An 18,256-nucleotide genomic window follows, 5' to 3' on the forward strand; every position below is an offset into this window, starting at 1 on the left:
TCAAGACTCTCGATGGACTGACACTCCGAGGGACTCTATATCCAGCCATTGCTCGCGGTGCGGGGATTGTGATGACCCCCGGAGTACGTTATCCTCCTGGCTTTACTTCTATATCCAGCGTACACCATATGACGCCACTGACACTTCAGCGCCCAGTTTGCCTGCGTGAAAGAAATGCTCGGTCTCCCCGACGTCGCCCTGCATTTCCAAACTGCTGGAGTAACGGTCCTCCTCTACGATCCGCGCTCAACCGGCCTATCGGACGGTACACCGCGCAACGAAATCGACCCCGTCAAACAAGCAGCCGACTACTCCGACGCCTTGACCTTTCTTTCAACGCAGGCTTCAGTATATCCATCTCAGCTCTTCTTCTGGGGCATGTCATTCTCCGCCGTCGTCGCCCTCTGCGCCGCGACAACGGACAAACGAATCCGCGGCGTCCTCGCCATCGCGCCTCTGACAGACCTCACTTACAAGCCCGAGCATAGACGAGCCAAGGTGCTGCAGCAGTGTATGCAGGACCGTGCGTCACAGTCAGCTGGTAACGAGCCGTACTATCTTCCGCTGCTAAACGAGCAAGGGGAAAATCCGGCGGGGTTTGGGGTTGGCTTGGAGCGGGAGGAGTATGCTAGGATTGTAGCCGCTGGTAGAAAGCTGGCAAAGGGGCATGTTAATCGCACGACTATTCAGAGCTATTACCATATGGCAATGTGGCAGCCATTTGGGCTTTGGGCCGGCGTCGCGCCTACGCCGGTGATGTTTGTTGTGCCGGAGATGGATACCGTTAGTCCGGCGGAGAGGCAGAGAGAGTACTTTGACACTAAGCTGGGAAATGCACCGAGGCGGTTGCATTTGGTGGAGGGAGCGGGGCATATGGATATCGTGCAGGGGGCACATTTGGAGGGGTTGATGGAAGTGAAGATGCGGTTTGTGCAGGATATTTTGGAGGGAAGGGTGGAGGTATCCGGGGATGAGACTCGTTGAATACCTACCTAGGTAGGCTAATATAACTCATACATAGTCAATAGTGGAACGCAGCCATATCAGAACAAGCCAAAGAACTCACTCTCTCCTCCCCACAACCTTAACCCTAACCCCCCGACTCCCCCTCACAACCTCCATCCCCACCAAATCCCGATAACAGTCCACATCTTTCCTAGTAGTCTGATACAGCTCCATCACGAACCCGCGAAACAGCCTCGCCAGCACAATTGTGATTTCCGCGTACGCCAGGTTAATGCCCACGCACATGCGCGTGCCGCGACTAAACGAGGCCAGATACTTATTTAGGCTCCCCGTCCCATCTGGCCCCCTTGCCCCGTCCAGCCACCGCTCCGGTACAAACGCGTAACTATCCGGAAACACACTCTCGTCATGGTGCATGTGGTAGCTATCCATGCTGACCATGACGCCCACGGGGATGCTCCAGGCGCCATAGCGTAGCGATTCCGTACGGGAGATCCGGGGAGACCGCCCCGTTGCGCCGTAGCCCAGCCGAATCCCCTCCTTGATACAAGCGGCGAGAAAAGGCAAGTTTTCCAGCACGCTCAGAGACGGCGGAGCGGTGGGGTCGGGGATCGCGCTGTCGAGCTCGTCCTGCAGTTTTTGGAGGATGCGCGGGTTCTGCAGGATGTGGAATGTCGTAACGACGCTGGCCATCTTGGTCGTTTCAATACCTGCGCCAACGATGCTCATGGCCTCGTCTTTTAGTCGCGGGAGGGTGAGTTCGGAGCGGGGGAGGTCTGAGGCGAGCAGGTCGTGAAAGATGGTGCCCTTTTGGCCGTGGCCTGAAAGGACGGCGTGTGCTTGCATGCGCATTTCCTTCCCGGTGTCAGTCCGCCAGCAGCAGAATATTTGAATGGAGAGAGTGTAAAGCTTACCTCCTGAAACACCAGACTCGCCTGCATAGCTGGGAACAGCGCGCCCATGAGCACCGGCGGCACGTTCTGCAGGATCCGCGGCAGGCAAGGGAACTGCTGCGCCCAGTGCACAAACTCCTTGAGCCCCTGGATGCTCTTCCCAAACGCGGACACGAAGTCCTCTTCTTCCAGGAACCGCGGGCACCGGTTGAACGCGTACGTCATTATCACACCCGTCACGTAGCTGCCGTATAGCTCGTTGACGCAGAGCACTTTGCCCGTGCCTGCGTACTCCTCACTTAGACGATGGCATATCACGTTCACGTGTGACTGGATCATGGGCGCCTGCTCGTCGATGCGGCGCTTCGCGAAGAACGGGGATATTGCGGCGCGGCGGCGTCTGTGGAGCGCATGTTCGGGCGTTGAGAAGGCGGCGGTTGGCGCGTTGAAGCGGTGCTGGATGTGACTTGCTTTGTCAAGATTTAGTGTGGAGGTGTAGAGGGTGCTGTAGTAGGCCGGGTCGGCGATGTGCAGTTCGAAAGGATTGATGCGGACGATGGGGCCTGTGAGGTGCTGGTGAGTACAAGAGTCAAGCTATCTGATTCCGCGTACTCAACCATAAACCTCGTGCATCCGTCGAATCTCAAACAGGAACTGTCCGCCACCCTTGTGGACGAGCTCAAAGTACGCCTCGTACCAGCCTGTTGCGGCGGCAAGGCGCGGGCCAGGAAATCTCGATAGCGGGCTTAGATAGAGACGGTAGACGACCTGGATGGTGGTATAAAGGAGACCCAGTGCGATGAAAAGCAAAAGGGCCACACTTTTAGCTGTGAAGGACAAGTCCGGGTTAAGATCTATCATGGTCATGGATTGCGGGAGCAGCGCTTTCTTGGTGAGCTTGGGGAAGATTGAGGGCTTTCATTTCTTGCAGTCCTGACGCAATATAGAATGGCATGCTATTCGTCATAGTAAGGCGTGGTAATTGTGCACGTAAAGCAGTAAAATTGCGTAAATTGTCCGTTTTGTTGGGCTATGTCAGCTCATCCATGCATGCACTGATAATTGTTTAGGGATCGCCTCACAAGGTAGGGTGGGACAGACCAGGCTGCGCGCCCCATGCAGATACGACAGTGTACATATCAAACTCCGAGCAGATCACATTGAACCTAGCCAATCAGATACTTCTGAGTTGGCCGTAAGGCGTCCAGTGACTGAGCCAACTCAGAGATGTGCTGTTGGTCGATTTGTCGGCTTATTTTCTACCCAGGACGTACTCCATAGATCTTAGGCGAGAGCATGACCGCTAAGCCGATGACAAGCTATATGAAATGGTGTACATGAATGTGAACTTCAATTTCTATTTCATTAACAGAATCAGCAGGTCAAGACAACCTGGCCCAGTTTAAAAAGTCCCATTATCAGGCCGACCGAGGTCTCTAGCTCCGAATCCCGGCTTCAGCCCTGTTGCGCTATACGGTCCCGCCTCCACGTCCCAGGTATTTGTAACAACAATCGACGGTTTATTTCGCTCTGATAAACACCTAAGCTCGTCGAGCTCATACCCATGGCCTCGGTTAGTGGCGGTGCCGTTAATGTCATGCGTGAATCCAGCGGTTGAAGTCGAGGGACGCAGCTTCACGTAACGCTCTGCTTTGGCCTTGGATTCCCCGGACTGCCCAAACAATTGCGGGGTCGACGTACCGCTGCCGCGGCTGTCGCAACTGCTGTGCAAGGTCCGAAACGCGGAGACACGCTCGAATACCGGACGGAGCAGCGGCAGGCAGGCGAGGATGATTCCGAGCAGGGGCTCGAGGATCGTAAATATCATCAAGGGGGTCGTCGTGTATGTGGGGTCTGTGCTGACGAGGTCGTTGATCATGTTGACGCGGAAGACGGTGATGATACAGATCCTGTACGGGGGGTCCAGTCAGCACAACAACATATCACACCATACCCTACCGTCAAGGCGCTGGAGTGTTTGTTTGGTGGCTTGGTTGACATACGCTATTCCCAGCGCAAACATCAGCGTCAGCTCAATCTTCTTCCGCCGCTTCATCTGTAGCTTCCATAGCACGGGCACGGGGAGAAGGCCGACTGTCACGTCAAGAATTAAATTGATGATGTGCAGGGCGAGATATGTGGCCTCAGTGCTGCCGCAGTGGCCGTCGGCGGTGGGGTCCCAGTTCATCCGCAAGGGCTTGCACAGCAGCAGTGAGGATAATATGACGGCGGCCCCCCAGAGGATCTGTAGAGTGATTAATGTATAGCAGCAGTAGCGGATGGTTCGGGCGCTGCCGAAGAGACCAATGTACAGGAGGACAATCGACACCTTTACTGCGCTGATGGCGCCGGCCCAGACGGGAGAGTTGGCGACATAGATCTGAAGTTGTCAAGGATCATTCTTTAGTGCCGGTTAGAAAGAAGATGATGGCAAGTAAGCACTCACCTTTGCGAAGTGCTGTAACTGAATCGTCGGGTTGGAGAGCTCCCAGGTATGCTGCCCCAGCCCTCCCTTGGCTACCGCTATTCGATCCTTAAGAGACAAGACAGGAAATAACATTGAGCGATAGCGACATACCAGTAATCACAAGGACCACGCAGCCGCTAGAGAAGATCTGCCAATCCTCCGATCAACATCCACTGCTCTGCTCGAGGCTGCGAACTTGGCCAGGTAACGTACCAATGCAACGACAGAGGCCCAATCATGCGCTGCAATCCTCCGCTTCCGCAAACGATGCGAGTAAAAGCGCAGAATCATGGCGATTAAGGCCAGAGTCTCAAAGACCACGGAAACGACAACTGCCGCTATGGCCCGGGAATGCGCTGTCCCAGCGGAAGAAGCCATGGTGATGGGCGTCCTGCGAGATTCGCGTACCAAAAGTCCAAACAAGAGGCTTGACAGCAGCTTATATTTTGTGTGTGCAAGGAATCGACAGATTCTAACAGCTTTATGGAGAGAACCTGGGATGGGAAACCCCCCATCTGCAATAGATCAGGACAGATGGTCCCAGCATCGCGTCCCAGGGATCATGGCCGGACCTCAACTTCCAGAACTGGGGCGGCTCGTCTTATGGCGGGGGTGTGCATCCAATCGTGGACTTGTTCAGGTGAAACAGAGAGTTGGATATTGATCGAATCCTTCAAGTCCACGGACGAATCGAGAGCTGGTGACTGGCGTGGTCGTGTAACCAGCCCTCTGCAGCTGCTGGAGAATGCCTCCGGTTCAGAGGCGGCTTAGGCTAGTCTTGCTGCTTGCCAGAATTCATCAGAGCGGCCAATAAAATAGCCAGGAGCTCTGACATGCAGCAAGAATCAGTCGCACTGCAGGTGATCTGCCGTTGAGCCCGGCGATCAGACGCCGAGGGCAGAGGCAACAGTGGGCCAGTAGGAGCACCATTCTTCTGCCCTGGTCTATTTGTGCATCAAGATTCGTGGGCAACTTGGCATTCGCCTAGCAAATGGATTTAGGTATATCTGCCTCGGCGTCGATTGAAATGGAGGTTAGCGTTGGCCCGCATGGCCTCATTCAGGCCTAGTAGCAATGTCGCAAGCTGTCTCTGTGCTTATTGTCGTACAAAATACGCCATGCAGGGCCTCTAGCGAACTAGAAGAGACTCGGGTCAGTTATCAGCTATCCGGTACAGACACTGAGCATCTCACAATAGTATTTGCATTACGATGCTTCAGCCTAAATAGATACTTTGCGCCCGACAGAGCCGCCCGTCGCTGCCAGCAACCCACTCCTCGCTGCCTACCAGCGCATTGCCGTAGAACAAACTCTGCGGATCATACTTCCTCTTGATTGCACTGAGCGCCGCATAATTCTCGCCAAAGAACTGGCTCTGGAAATCTGGCTGCTGGAAATCGGCCTCGTTCATGTACGCGCCGCTCTCTGGTCCTGTGACGGCAGTCAACGAGGGGATGTATTCTTTAGTAACCAATTTCTGGTGCTGTGTATTCTCCGCGTAACTTGCAGTGTAGTCCCAGTTGGCGATGACTTCAAGCGAGGCGATTGCGTTTCGCCAGCCGGGGAAGACCGCGTTGGGAACGGACGCCCCGGCTGAGACGTTGATGCCGACGCCGAGGATGTAGAATGATGGGTTGGATATAATCTCGCGGAGTGCGAGGGTGAGAGCCGCGTTGGACGTATTGGATGCGAGCACGGAGCGTGGGATAAGCCGGTTCCCCTGGACCTGGGAGTTGGGGTATGCACCAAAGTAGTTGTTGAAGGCCGTGTAATAGTCGTCGAAGGCGATTATGTTGAGGACATACGCCACCGACAGGGAGTCCAGCGTTTCGATAAGGGGTTGTAAAATGGACTTCACTTCTATGGCGGAGCGGGTCGTGAAGAGCGCTGGTTGAAGGGACAGCACCCCGTTGCTGAGCACATAGGCTGTGCTGGCGCCCATATCAACCCATGTGGGCATTGCTGCGTGGAAGGCTTCAACGGCCACCCAAAAGTCATCTTCTGATGATGTTTGCTTTATCTGCAACATGGCGCCCGCCACCGGGCTCTCGGCATACGCCTTCACCGTCATCGAGAGCACCACCGCATAAGTTCCTCCGCCGCCTCCGGACAGCGCCCAGTACAGATCGGCATTCTCGGTTGGTGTCGAGGTGAGATGGGTACCGTTGGCTATAACAACCTCCCACTCGAGTACCTGGTCGGCGGCGAGGCCATAGGCTGTCGAGAGCATCGAGTGTCCGCCTCCCTGTGTGTACCCGCCTGCCAGTCCAATGGTCAAGCAGGTACCTCCGACCACGCGAAGTCCGGCCTGGTGGGCGGCTGAATAGGCGTCGAACACCTGAATGCCACTCCCCACCTTCATGGCCTTGCCCGTGTACAGGCTGCTGTTGTAGTCGAGTATCGAGATCGAGCGAAGATTATGCGTCCACAGGCCCAGTGCTCCCTTGCCGGATGATCGCCCTAGTAGACTGGAAAAAAAAGGGGATTAACAGTGAGCAAGCAATGTCCAGATGGCGAAGAGGCACTTTACTCATGACCGGTGTTCTTGACGACAAGTCGGATCATCTTGTCCTGGGCGAAAGCAAGTCCAGCAGCGACGTCTGCTGCGCTGGTGACATTAATGGCGTATACATAATAGTTGCCAAGCTCACACGGACTCGATCTGTTGGTAAATGGATCGCACGCCTGATCTTGGAAAAGCGGAGCTCCAAAAGAGGATGGGGAATCGGCACTGCGTTCAAGGTCAAATCCTTAAACAAGCAAGAATAGCGACTGTGAGCAAGGTCGAGCAGCGGCTTACTGAATCTCTGGGTTTGTCCACTCTGCCTGCAGATGTTCACATTCGGCGGCACGGTAGCTGGAACCGTGACAGGGCGAGCCCAACGGAATCGTCTTGATCAATCGGCCACCCACTGTTGTATTGAGTTGAGACCACTCAGCTTCAGTAGGCCAGTCGGTATCGCCTGGTAAGTATCGGCATGGTTTATCAACGCTGCCGGGTGAAGGAAGTGCCTGCGACAGAGATAACGGCAATAACACAGAGCAAAGGTACAGAAACATGTCGAGGAACATTTTCGGAGAAGCCAAGAGGGTTCAATGTCACTGGAACCGAGCATGGGCAACTTGTCCTTGATAAATAGAGACGGGACCTGGCTCTGCTGAAGCGTGAGATGCAACCACCCGATCAGCTCATGCTACAATCACAGCAGTGTAAGCCAGGGACAGGGGATTCTGAGCCCACAGCTTATCTTTAGCAATCCTCTGACTGACTGCATTTGGACCCCACTCAGCGAGTCTGCTCTCTCTAGACCAAGTCTGTCGCGAAGATGGTATGGTTCCGGTTGAGAATTCTAGAACTGTCGCTATCCACGGCACCGCCCATATCGTACCTGCTCACCAGACCTCTCGTCACATCAAGGACTCTGTTACGTTCGCTATCAGACTTGTTAAGCCCGATACAAGAAATCCGCCCCGCCAAGAAACGGGTCCGGTTGGACTTTGTAAAAACCCGTTGGGTTTGGGTTTCAGCGGGCTAACCCATGGATAACCAAATAACCCACGGGTTTTCAAACTCTCGGGTTATTTGAGCTTTTAGATTGTGGGTTGACCCGAAACTCCTAACCGGGCTCCGTCATCTAAGACCTCGTCGAGTTCCTAGTGCTTGCTAATAACACTCTTACAATCAGTTAGATCATCAGTTTTTGCTAGATCAATATTATTCTCAGACATGCCATCAGCATCGCCTCGCGGACCTTGACAGTCGTCTTTCAGTGTAAATCTATTAGTGAGGACAAGAAGCATGTGATGGATGGTTGATCGGTCAAGACGGCTTCGACGGTGGTGGCAGATATCTCGGCAGCTATTGAAAAGTGTCAACTAATGAAAAGTCTACCAGATTATATACTGTGCTAGTCCTGAAATATTACAAGTGATCAGGTGTTACGCGTAGGTTATTTACCCCGGAACGCGCAGTATATATAATGGCTCCAATAATTACTGTTGGGCTCTAGGTACCTATCTAGGCCTCTGCATGGTGCGGTCTTGGTCCTCAGGTCGAGGACCGCACGGTCCTGCGGTCCCGAATTGGGAGGTTGAGACCGAACCGCACCATAGTGAACCGCGATTGCATGATTGTGCCAAGACCTTCCCTTTTCGGCTGCATAAATTGATGATTCATCTCGTTATTTACTGTTATTAAACACTGTTTTGGGCCGTTCTTACACATTGCGTGGTAATTCAGCATCAATGACTATGAAAACAGATGAAACATGCTCGTATATAGAAAATTTACTATTCAAAATACCTAGGCATACCAACAAATAGCATATTTTATGTTCTTATGGGGAGGTTAAGTAGTAGTAGTTATTTGTTAGTTTGGTACAGGGCTAGAAACATATATTTTGATAACAGTTCCCAACCCATCTTTACTAAGATGTCTTCATCAACATACATGACCACTGATATATGGCTAAACAGGTATTAAGTATGCCATTAAAAAGGTTAGATTGTCTAGTTAACTATTTACTTTGATAATTGTTAGACTATGCGGAGGCAGCGCAGTGATATAGCGACGAAGACACATCGCGGCCTCAAGACAGTACAAGCTGGAGCTAGCTGCGGCCTGAGGCAGCGCAGCCGGGTCCTGGCCGCCGAGCCATGTGACGCACAATCCTATCTTAACGTCACTGGCGACTCGCAAGGGAAGCCAGCAATTAGTTCTGGCACGAAGCGACTAGGTCGCTTAACTTCCTAAATATTCCGTTCATCAATCAATCTAACAAGCATCAACCAGGTTAGATCCTGAGCACACATCTACATTGAAATCTTGTCAGTATCTCTCTGTGGTTGTAGCAGCTCTCGAAGCCAGCTGTCTTTCTTCAAGGCTGGTATGGGCTAACTTCCCCCTTGGTGATCTACATTTCGCAAACTAACTTGGTTAGAAAGCTGGAAAATGGCGCGTGGAAGCGGCAATGGCAGCAATGGAGCAGCTGGCGCGAAGGGCAAGGGGTCTAAGGAGAATGATAAAACTATGGAGAAGGTAAGGGGGCAGAAGGGAGAGACTGTGTCTGGATCCGAGGAGGACGACATTCTAATAGAGCGTGATAACCCCTTCCCGTAAATCTGGGCAGATGCTCAACTTGGTGTGGTTGTTATCAATGTTTGTCTTCTGGATCCAAAATGGAGCGACGAGATCATCAATCATGAACCTGATAAGGTATGGGTTTCAGATCTAACTTGGTTGGATTCAAGGCTGACAGTAACTAGGGTTATGTGGCTTCTTTAAAAGAAGAGTTCAGGAATGGCATTCATCACACTGAGCCCGAGAATTTTATGCGCGCCTCTGTGTCGCAGAAAGAAAGGAATAAGCTCCTGGCAGCTGTTATTACTGGCATATCTACCAGTACAATTCCACGCCCTGTTTTATTACAAGATGTGCCTTCAGTTGAGAATCTTGGTCAGCTCGAAGAATACTTTAATAGTCTTAACCGGTGCAACTCCTAATCATGCCCTGTTCATCCTACAAAATACTATTAATTAGAAAATATGTCTTGAAGCTGGCCAGTATTATTAGGCTGCACTTTACATACTTAATAAGGAACAGGATACTCTCGCCAAAACCAACAAGGGTCGTAAGGCGGGAATCAAACAATCCATGTCTGAGGTAGGTTAAAGATTTATCTTTATTAGAGTTTTATTCTGATAATTACAGGACTACCTCTGGCCTGTGTCTCTATATCTTCATGACAAACTAGATGCTGAGTCATTAACTGCACTTCGGGCCAATCATGATAAAGTCTCAAAGTCCGATACAAATGGAGACCTTCTTGTTCGCGTGCTCTATCTGCTGGAACAAAAGTCCATGGCTGACCGTGCTACACTCCTGGAAGGTCAAAGAAGATGAAGGTCTGGCTTGTACAAGCTTATAGAGCCAGTGGCAGTAATACAGCATGTTTACTTAATATTTTACAGAGTGATCTTTGTGCTGGAATTGCTCAGTACTATCAAACAAGATATAGCGCAAGTCATTTCACAGTCGCCTGGGGCTTAAATGTTGTGCTGGGTAGTCTTGATTTTGTAAGTTATTTATATTGCTTAAGACAAAATCTAACTTAGCTAGATTTAGGATAAGCTGCTAAGCAAGTTTGTTTACAACTCCAAGGAGGTGTTTTGGCAAATGTTGGCAAGTGGTAATATAAAGTGACCTTAAGCGGATAATACTTATCCCCAGAAACAATATAAGAAGTCTCATCCTATTATTCTTCCCCACCCCAGCCGACTATAAGAATGGAATTCTTACGGGTAAAAGCCAACATATCCCTGCCTCAATCGCTGCTTCACTTACCACACAATCTTGGCCAGAAATGCCCCCTTTTGTCTACAAAAACAATCACTATAATCGCATTGCTATAGCTCGATCTGCTCGAGTTGGAGAATATTTCTTCTATGACACGGAGCCCCAGATGCGGAATAATAGGGAGGTGATTCACTAGACCTCCGCTCTGTATCAGAATCTGCATAATGTCTCCGCTGTTTCCGTGTGCTGCTAGCTGAATTGGCGTCATAAACGCTGCAGAGAAGTGCAAATGAATGCGGTCGCTTTCTATAATACTACAGATTGCATTGACATTTGCGCCTGCTTCAACAAGAAGCCGAACAACAGCTTTATGGCCTGGCGCAGCAGCAGCTTGCAGTGCAGTTCCAAGTTTGGGAATAGCAAGATCCGTCCGTGCACTAGCTCTAAGGAGTTCGACAGCTCCCACCTCCCCTTCGGCAGCGGCACTTACGAGGGGATATCCACTGGGTTCATTATAAATGAACGAATCCGGGTCTGCACCAAGTTCGAGGAGAAGTGAGAGAAGCTGGTTGTTTCTGTCAGACCACAAGGTGTCGTTGTTTTGGTCACTTTTCAGGACAGAAAACCGTCGTATAGCAGGCTTCACCCCACATTCACAAAGCAGGTTGACCATTTCCATGTCTCGACGCTGAACTGCAAGTGATAATGGTGTCTCCCACTTTTTTTGACAGTGTACATCAACTCTGCGAGCAATGAGTTTGCGCACAAGCCCTATCTCGCCTGCCCTTATAACCGCAGGAAATATCCTGTCTGCTAATACATCCACTGTCCCTGTTGGTGGTAATTCAAGTATTTTCGCAATTATCCAAACGCAATTGTTCTCCACAATCCAAGTAAAAAGTTCATGGATGTCGTGGTCGGTCAAGATGTTATTTGTTATCAAGAATATAAACGAGCAAAAGAAGCGAAATAATGCCACATGATCTGTAGGAATCGAAATACTGAAAGATGACGCGTCGAACTCCAGGTCTTGCTCATCCGTTGTGTATCGTCTAAAAAAGGATGGTAAGTCGATGGTATGCCTCTGTGAAATCTCGGAAAGTAATGATAGCGCAGGTTGGATACTGATAGTAACAGCATCAGATGGGCTAGTCACCAATCTTGTTTGGTTGGTTCCAGGAGAAGCTGAAGAGAACATCGTATCAGATAACGAGCTATATGCGAAATCGTTCAGAAGGGTCCAGTCCCAATTATCTGTATTAAATTGATCTGCTGAGCTCAGATTTGCCTGATCGAAGGAGTAGATAGCTGCGCTAGGTGTTGTGGGACTTCCAAAGGTTGTGAGTTGGGAAAGGTTGAATGCATGAAGTTCGCTGGCATTTGGACCTTCTGGATCTGAATGCTGACTCTGAATCGCTATCGGGTACAGTTGTGATATCACTTGAGATTCGATTCCTCGTTTGAACAAATTCCAAGGGAGATTGTCAACGCGAACCGGGCTGATCAATGACTCTCCAGGCGGAGTACAGATTACGACATTGTCTGGCCGTGGAAGATCAGAGCCTAGAATATGCATTTTTCCGTCAGGAACATCATCAACTGGTTTTGATTGTGAAATCCAGCGTTTAAAAAAAAAAAAAGAAAAAAAAAAAAGAAAAAAAAAAAAGAAAAAAAAAAAAGAAAAAAAAAAGAAAAGATCGAGGAAGAGACTCACATGCCCGCTTGAAGATATCTCTCTGTGTCACATTCCGCAAAATCTCTTTTTGGGCTCTTCTATTCGAGTAATGCTTTCCATTGACAGAAACATTGCTTTTTTTCCCTGCCAAGGAACGTTTCTTGAGTTGCTGGTCAATGTAGTTCCAGGTACCTGCCGCGTGGTTCTTCTTGACATTCTTCTTAACTCCCCACAATCTCAGCCTCTTAACGTAATCGTTTTTGCTGAAAGGTATCAGTTACTTGGACTTGGATATATAGCACACGTGTGGTCATGTACCTTCCGTGGAACCCATGTTTCTCACTCAATTGTTGCATAACATCATGCAGAGCATACTTCCGATATAGGGAGGTGATTTCGTTCTTGTATTCCGCCCATTGATTGTCCCGCACACTTTGAGACATTGAGGAACACGAGTCTACCACGAGTGTCTTGAATATGCTCAGCGAAGTACAGTGACTGGCGTGGAAACAAATTTTTAAGAATCTTTGGTTTGGTGCAGGATGGGAAGTTGATGGTATATCTACGATCAATCAGGGGTAAGTAACATATTGGACAGGCTGACGTGTAACAAAGCTTTGACTATTATTGGGCAAGGCTGAGCTGGGGCTTGACTTCTGCCTATGAATTGTAGCTGAAGCTTGTTGAAGGGTCCGAAACCTCTGATCCATTGGTCTATGGTTTGGTTTGGTTTGGTTTGGTTTGGTTTTATTATTTAACGTCACTCGGCGGATCACGGGGCCCACGTGATCTGCGGCCTCCCAGGGGGCATCTGGACGTGCTACCTAAACAGAACTGCCTAGGAACTAGCTAGATACAGGTTTGAGGCAGCAACTATGGACAATATATGTTGGAAATGAGCAGAAGAAGCACCCGGCGCTGCCCTGGCCAGGTCTTCGAGGGGGCTAGTATATCTACCTATATTACTGTTATGAATATGGCTTAGCGCTTGGAGTTGGAGTAATTGCTTGGAGATGGAGTAGTTGATACTCCAATATTAAGGGGCTATATATAGAGCGTCGGATTAGACGTAATTACCAGCATCAACTAACGAATAATATAAAAGAATGAAGGTCTGATTCTTACAATCTAGCTCTATAGAGCAGCTTTAAATACACAAGAAATAATAATCAACCTAGCCTAATACGGCAGTTGGAAGAGACATAACTTTTGAACCGTGGAAATAGCTGAAGTCTCTGCATAAGCATCGGCGAGCCGGAGCTTGCAGTTCCGATATCCCAAACAGGAAAGTTCCATATATGACTAGCCGTCACATACGGTCGACAGAATATCACTGCGTCGGCCACTGAACACCGGGAAAGACAACAATAGGCAGGAACATGGTGGGTGAGGGCACCGTGGCGTCGTTCGCCACAACCGCACCTTCCTGATGTTCTTGCATTTCTGGCACATATACCTTACCGTAGCTCGCTCACCTATCTATCGCCCAACCAAACTAGGCTTAGGAAGACAACAAGCTTCATGATGGTCATCATCATTAGACTTGTTAAATCCGACCCGCGAAATCCGCCCCAACCCCCCAAGATTGGGTTGGGTTGGGCCTTCTAATAATCCATTGGGTTTTGGATATTTTTGGCTGGCCGGCGGGGCAGCCTGCTGGGTTGCCAAGGCATCTAAATAGGTAAGGTACTGTATTTACGTTGCATATATATATATAAGATATAATACTGTATTTTAATACTATTTTATTTAAATGTGTAAATCACTTCCTATAAAAGTAGTGATCTGCATATTTGAGCCGCAACGGAAAAGCTACATGAAGGCTTAGGGAGATACAGTCTAAATTTAGAACGCTAGACTCGAAAGGGCTAGTTGTGCGAGAGCCTATGTGGGATGAATTATGATCGTCCAGGAGTCAAGATAGCCTTGTCTATGACCAAGCTTTGATTTCCAAGCTCATGATACTAGTTATTAAGTTGAGCCTTACTAAATTTTTGTACTATAGTTAGAAATCCAGCTCTTTCTGCTAGCAGAGTATTGACGTGCTTACCATGGTCTAAGGAGTAAAACTTGATAAATGTCGACCGTATGTGACGGCTAGTCATATATGGAACTTTCCTGTTTGGGATATCGGAACTGCAAGCTCCGGCTCGCCGATGCTTATGCAGAGACTTCAGCTATTTCCACGGTTCAAAAGTTATGTCTCTTCCAACTGCCGTATTAGGCTAGGTTGCTTATTATTTCTTATGTATTTAAACCGACCTATAGAGCTAGATTGGAAGAAGCAGACCTTCATTCTTTTATATTATTCGTTAGTTGATGCTGGTAATTACGTCGATCCGGATGCTCCATAATAAATTAGTTGTCCCAACGGCGCCAGCAGGAGGCTGAGAAAAGCTGAGGTGCCAAGTTGCGCCATAAATTCATTAATTCCCCCCTTAAATTTGATTTCGATACTGCAGTCTAGTCAATTTGCAATCGCTTAGTTATGTTTACCCCCAAAAGTTGTGCTCTCTCGGGACATACCAAGTGTTGCAATCCTGCAAAGAGTCTGATTGATTGTATAAAGTATGATTGATTGTTGTTGTGTTTTGAAGCTATCGCTAATGATATCATTTATGTGGATTATTGGGGTGGTTATGTAATCAATATCCGTAGTTAACGATTTCATTGAAGGTGTGTACACAGGCCGCATGAGCCAAGCGGTGAGCTCATGCGGCCTACACCCCCTGCACGTGAGTGCCAAGATCATTATTAAGCAAGTTTGTCCCGCACGAGGTCTTTAAATACTGGTGTCTACACTTGTAATTCAATTTCTGTTTTCCAATTTATTGATACTTGACCTACACAAATATCAAAGCATTTAGCAATTGGTTGCTAAGCAGTTAGAACAATGGAGTGTCCAGACTCCGGGAACATTTCAATTGAGAACATTTCAACCTATTTGGATGATGATCTTATTGAGCCAGCTGCTGATGTTTCCTTAGAAATACAGGTATAGTTATTGCGCCACTGCTTACAAGTTAGTTTTAAACTGCTTGCTAACTAAATAAAAGGAACCAGACATGCTTATTCCGCTTACAAGAGCTAAAAGCTCCTCCAGTCTTATAATATTAAATATTGAGTATATCAATAATCTTCCAGAATATCCCACAACGCATATATATGGCCATACATATGTTGTTGTGTCCAAAGGATGAACACAGGTTGAAATGGAATATCTTGCTGATAGTGTAAGTGCATGTCAAGTACTTGGTAACTGGCTGCTAAGTATTTCCAGATCTAATATGCAAAACAACAGCTTTTTGGACAAAAACAACCTGTTTACTGTCCATTTCTTGGATGTCAAGTCAGAAAATGGACATGGAGATGCTCTGGGATTTATGCATATAAATTCCTCAGTCCAGCCCTGCAGTCTTATTATTATACATCTGTTGATAAATATACATAGCAAGAGATCCAAAGATCTCAGAAAGATATCCAGATCTTAGAGTCTGATATTAGAAAGCATAATGCATATAGGTATTAAAGCTGCTTGTTAACCGGCTACTAAGTACTTACTCAATCTTAGTTATTATTGGTCCAAAGTTGCCTTTTTCGAAAAGGGCCATGCATGCATTGATCAACTCCCAACATGCAAAGCAGTTTTCAAAAGATATAACTAGATAGTATATCTCAAGTACTTGCTAAGTACTTAAGAAGCAGCTAATAAATATACAGGATATTCATAGAGAATATGCACCATTTATTGGCTGTATAAATAGGTCCTATAGAGGTTTAACAAAACATTATAGGGGCGTAATTCAAGGACATACAGTAATAGACTTGGAGTTTCTAGAGGATCTCTTTAATAAAGAGATTCTGCCAGCTACTGAAGAATGTGGTGTTTTTAAACCTCTGTCAAGTTGCCAAAAATACTGTGGTAAGCACTTCCTAACTAATTTGCAACCAGTTATTAAGCAATTACCAGATCAAGATCATCCTCAGGGGTCTGGTCAGTTGAAGCACACTACCTGTGATGTGGTCTTTAATACTCTAGTACCTATAAATACAGACCTATGCCCCTATATATTATTTACATCGCACGGGATTTATAAACATCCACCACTACTACCAAGCAAGGCACCTGAAAGAATTCTAGCAGGTGTGAAGAGAATTATTGAACAGATTCGGGACCCTAATCTAACAACTGGTAAGTACTCACCAACCACTTGGGAAGTAGTTGGTAACTAGTTCTAGCTCAATTCCTTTGAAATCCGCAACTTGAAGATTTCTGTCACCAGTACAATGCTTCGACATTAGCAGAGATTTATTCTAGCTTTTGTAATAAGGACTGAATTGCAGCAATAATTCAAAAGCAACATCTAATATCTTATCTAAACAGACAGGATATTAATGGTCTTATCTTCCTCCAGAATACTGACCAGAACTTGAAGGTAAGTACTTGCTATATAGTTGCAGAGCAGTTAATAGATACTAAATCAAGTACTTAGGACTATATTCAAGAATATTATTATGATTCTCAGGGTACCATGGTACTTTGTACTTTTAAAGAGCAAATTTAACTACTTTTACAGCTGTCATCTTTTAAGGTTGATATGTCTTATAAACAAATACAGTCAAAAGATATTAATAAAGTGCTTTTTACTATATTCCTGCCAGACCAATGCAAAAGTAAGTATTATTATTAACTACTTGGCAAGCAATTACTAACTACCTGGGTACTAGTTATCACATTACTCCAAGTATTTACCAGTATTGATTCTACTGAGGGTTATTATTTACTTTTTAAGCAGGTTTTCAGCCTTGTTCAGAGGATTTCCCATCAGCTAATATATTTTGATCCTATCCATGGTTCTGGGATCTATGGTATTATTATTAATATAGACTCAAAACAATATACCAGTAAGTACTTATTAACTACTTCCAAAATACTTACTAACTGCCAAGGACTTGGTCACTATCTATCTGAAATTAATCCTCAATATTGAGATATAACATAGTATTTACAGCATATTATTGTCTTCTGCAGAGTCCATTTCCAAAGGACAATCTTAAAATATATTAGAACTAATAAGCATGGTTCTCCCCTTTGGAGCCGAATAATAAGCCTTCTAGACTGCAAATCCGAGGATGATTATGACTCTTTATTGGATCTCTTAATAAGTACTGAATACTTACTTACTGCTTGGTAACCAGTTACTAACTGATATAGAGTATGAAAATGCTAATGTCCAGAATTGGGCATCTCAAAAGAAAGGGGCTGTGATCAAGGCAGGATTAAATAAAGTATACTCTAAGATTCAGCCTTATTACTTTGATTTATTACAAAACTATACAAATGCTGTTGAACAGTCCCATCAGAAGTTATATATATCTGGCAAGTACTTGAGTCTGGTGTAAGCAGTCAAGAAGTAAGTTTCTAAGTACTCACTAACTACTTGCAAACTGGCTGGCAAAGCTACTAAGATAACCTAGTTCTGCAAAGCTAGATAGGGATGATATCTTATAGTATAATAACTTCCAGGAGTTCAATATTCATCATTTATATCAAACCTCTAATATGGAAGCTAATTATCTTCAGCATATAAGTTAGGAAAGTAGGTATTCAGGTGTTGCTTTGCAAGTGCTTACAAACTACTTGCCTACCACTTGCTTACTACTATCTTTTAGGAAGTCGAAAACGCCGAAGGTCTGCTTTATCTCCCTTAACTGAAGCCGAATCAGCTTTACCCTTACCACAAGGAAATACAAGATCAAGGTCTCAAAACTCCTCAAGAATTGGTGATGATGAGTAAGTCTGCCAAGTACTTTAGAAGTGGTTTACAAGCAGTTGCAAAGTACTTACAAAGTATTAGGTCAATAAGGTCTGGTAATCTTCGACGTGCTATTTCAATAAATGCCTTGAATCTTGAACAAAGACATCAAGAGCTTGAGCTAGAGAATCTTGAATTAGAGCT

At 47.0% G+C, this 18,256-nt stretch overlaps 8 protein-coding genes across 8 annotated transcripts, besides 1 other annotated feature; 3 read left to right on the forward strand and 5 right to left on the reverse strand.

Moving 5' to 3' along the window:
• Positions 1-18,256: part of a sequence feature (contig 1.118 712..105880(-1)) that runs on past both edges of the window.
• On the forward strand, positions 175-984 carry fma-AT (acetyltransferase fmaC; the record flags this gene model as incomplete). Its single annotated transcript, XM_659595.1, has 1 exon — positions 175-984. The coding sequence occupies one exon, from the start codon at positions 175-177 to the stop codon at positions 982-984; it is 810 nt and encodes a 269-aa protein (XP_664687.1).
• Positions 1,063-2,726, reverse strand: ANIA_10887 (cytochrome P450; the record flags this gene model as incomplete). Its single annotated transcript, XM_050611944.1, has 3 exons — positions 1,063-1,821; positions 1,881-2,432; positions 2,484-2,726. The coding sequence occupies 3 exons, from the start codon at positions 2,724-2,726 to the stop codon at positions 1,063-1,065; spliced, it is 1,554 nt and encodes a 517-aa protein (XP_050467913.1).
• ANIA_10886 (uncharacterized protein) lies at positions 3,119-4,704 on the reverse strand (the record flags this gene model as incomplete). Its single annotated transcript, XM_659594.2, has 6 exons — positions 3,119-3,178; positions 3,370-3,769; positions 3,863-4,239; positions 4,306-4,382; positions 4,438-4,474; positions 4,540-4,704. 6 exons carry the CDS (start codon positions 4,702-4,704, stop codon positions 3,119-3,121), a joined length of 1,116 nt encoding a protein of 371 aa, XP_664686.2.
• On the reverse strand, positions 5,543-7,398 carry ANIA_07081 (FAD-dependent oxidoreductase; the record flags this gene model as incomplete). Its single annotated transcript, XM_659593.1, has 3 exons — positions 5,543-6,794; positions 6,857-7,057; positions 7,127-7,398. The coding sequence occupies 3 exons, from the start codon at positions 7,396-7,398 to the stop codon at positions 5,543-5,545; spliced, it is 1,725 nt and encodes a 574-aa protein (XP_664685.1).
• On the forward strand, positions 9,278-10,228 carry ANIA_07080 (uncharacterized protein; the record flags this gene model as incomplete). The annotated part of the gene is made up of 3 exons (XM_659592.1): positions 9,278-9,364; positions 9,929-9,988; positions 10,037-10,228. The coding sequence occupies 3 exons, from the start codon at positions 9,278-9,280 to the stop codon at positions 10,226-10,228; spliced, it is 339 nt and encodes a 112-aa protein (XP_664684.1).
• ANIA_10885 (ankyrin repeat domain-containing protein) lies at positions 10,581-12,197 on the reverse strand (the record flags this gene model as incomplete). Its single annotated transcript, XM_659591.2, has 2 exons — positions 10,581-10,603; positions 10,670-12,197. The coding sequence occupies 2 exons, from the start codon at positions 12,195-12,197 to the stop codon at positions 10,581-10,583; spliced, it is 1,551 nt and encodes a 516-aa protein (XP_664683.2).
• On the reverse strand, positions 12,247-12,739 carry ANIA_10890 (Clr5 domain-containing protein; the record flags this gene model as incomplete). Its single annotated transcript, XM_050611945.1, has 2 exons — positions 12,247-12,559; positions 12,615-12,739. The coding sequence occupies 2 exons, from the start codon at positions 12,737-12,739 to the stop codon at positions 12,247-12,249; spliced, it is 438 nt and encodes a 145-aa protein (XP_050467914.1).
• Positions 15,509-18,162, forward strand: ANIA_07078 (uncharacterized protein; the record flags this gene model as incomplete). The annotated part of the gene is made up of 12 exons (XM_659590.1): positions 15,509-15,529; positions 16,249-16,290; positions 16,464-16,488; positions 16,641-16,732; positions 16,790-16,831; positions 16,959-16,970; positions 17,184-17,201; positions 17,496-17,585; positions 17,652-17,695; positions 17,970-17,988; positions 18,024-18,090; positions 18,155-18,162. The coding sequence occupies 12 exons, from the start codon at positions 15,509-15,511 to the stop codon at positions 18,160-18,162; spliced, it is 480 nt and encodes a 159-aa protein (XP_664682.1).

Source organism: Aspergillus nidulans, chromosome IV, assembly GCF_000011425.1.
Source record: "Aspergillus nidulans FGSC A4 chromosome IV".
Classification (NCBI taxonomy): Eukaryota; Fungi; Ascomycota; class Eurotiomycetes; order Eurotiales; family Aspergillaceae; genus Aspergillus; species Aspergillus nidulans.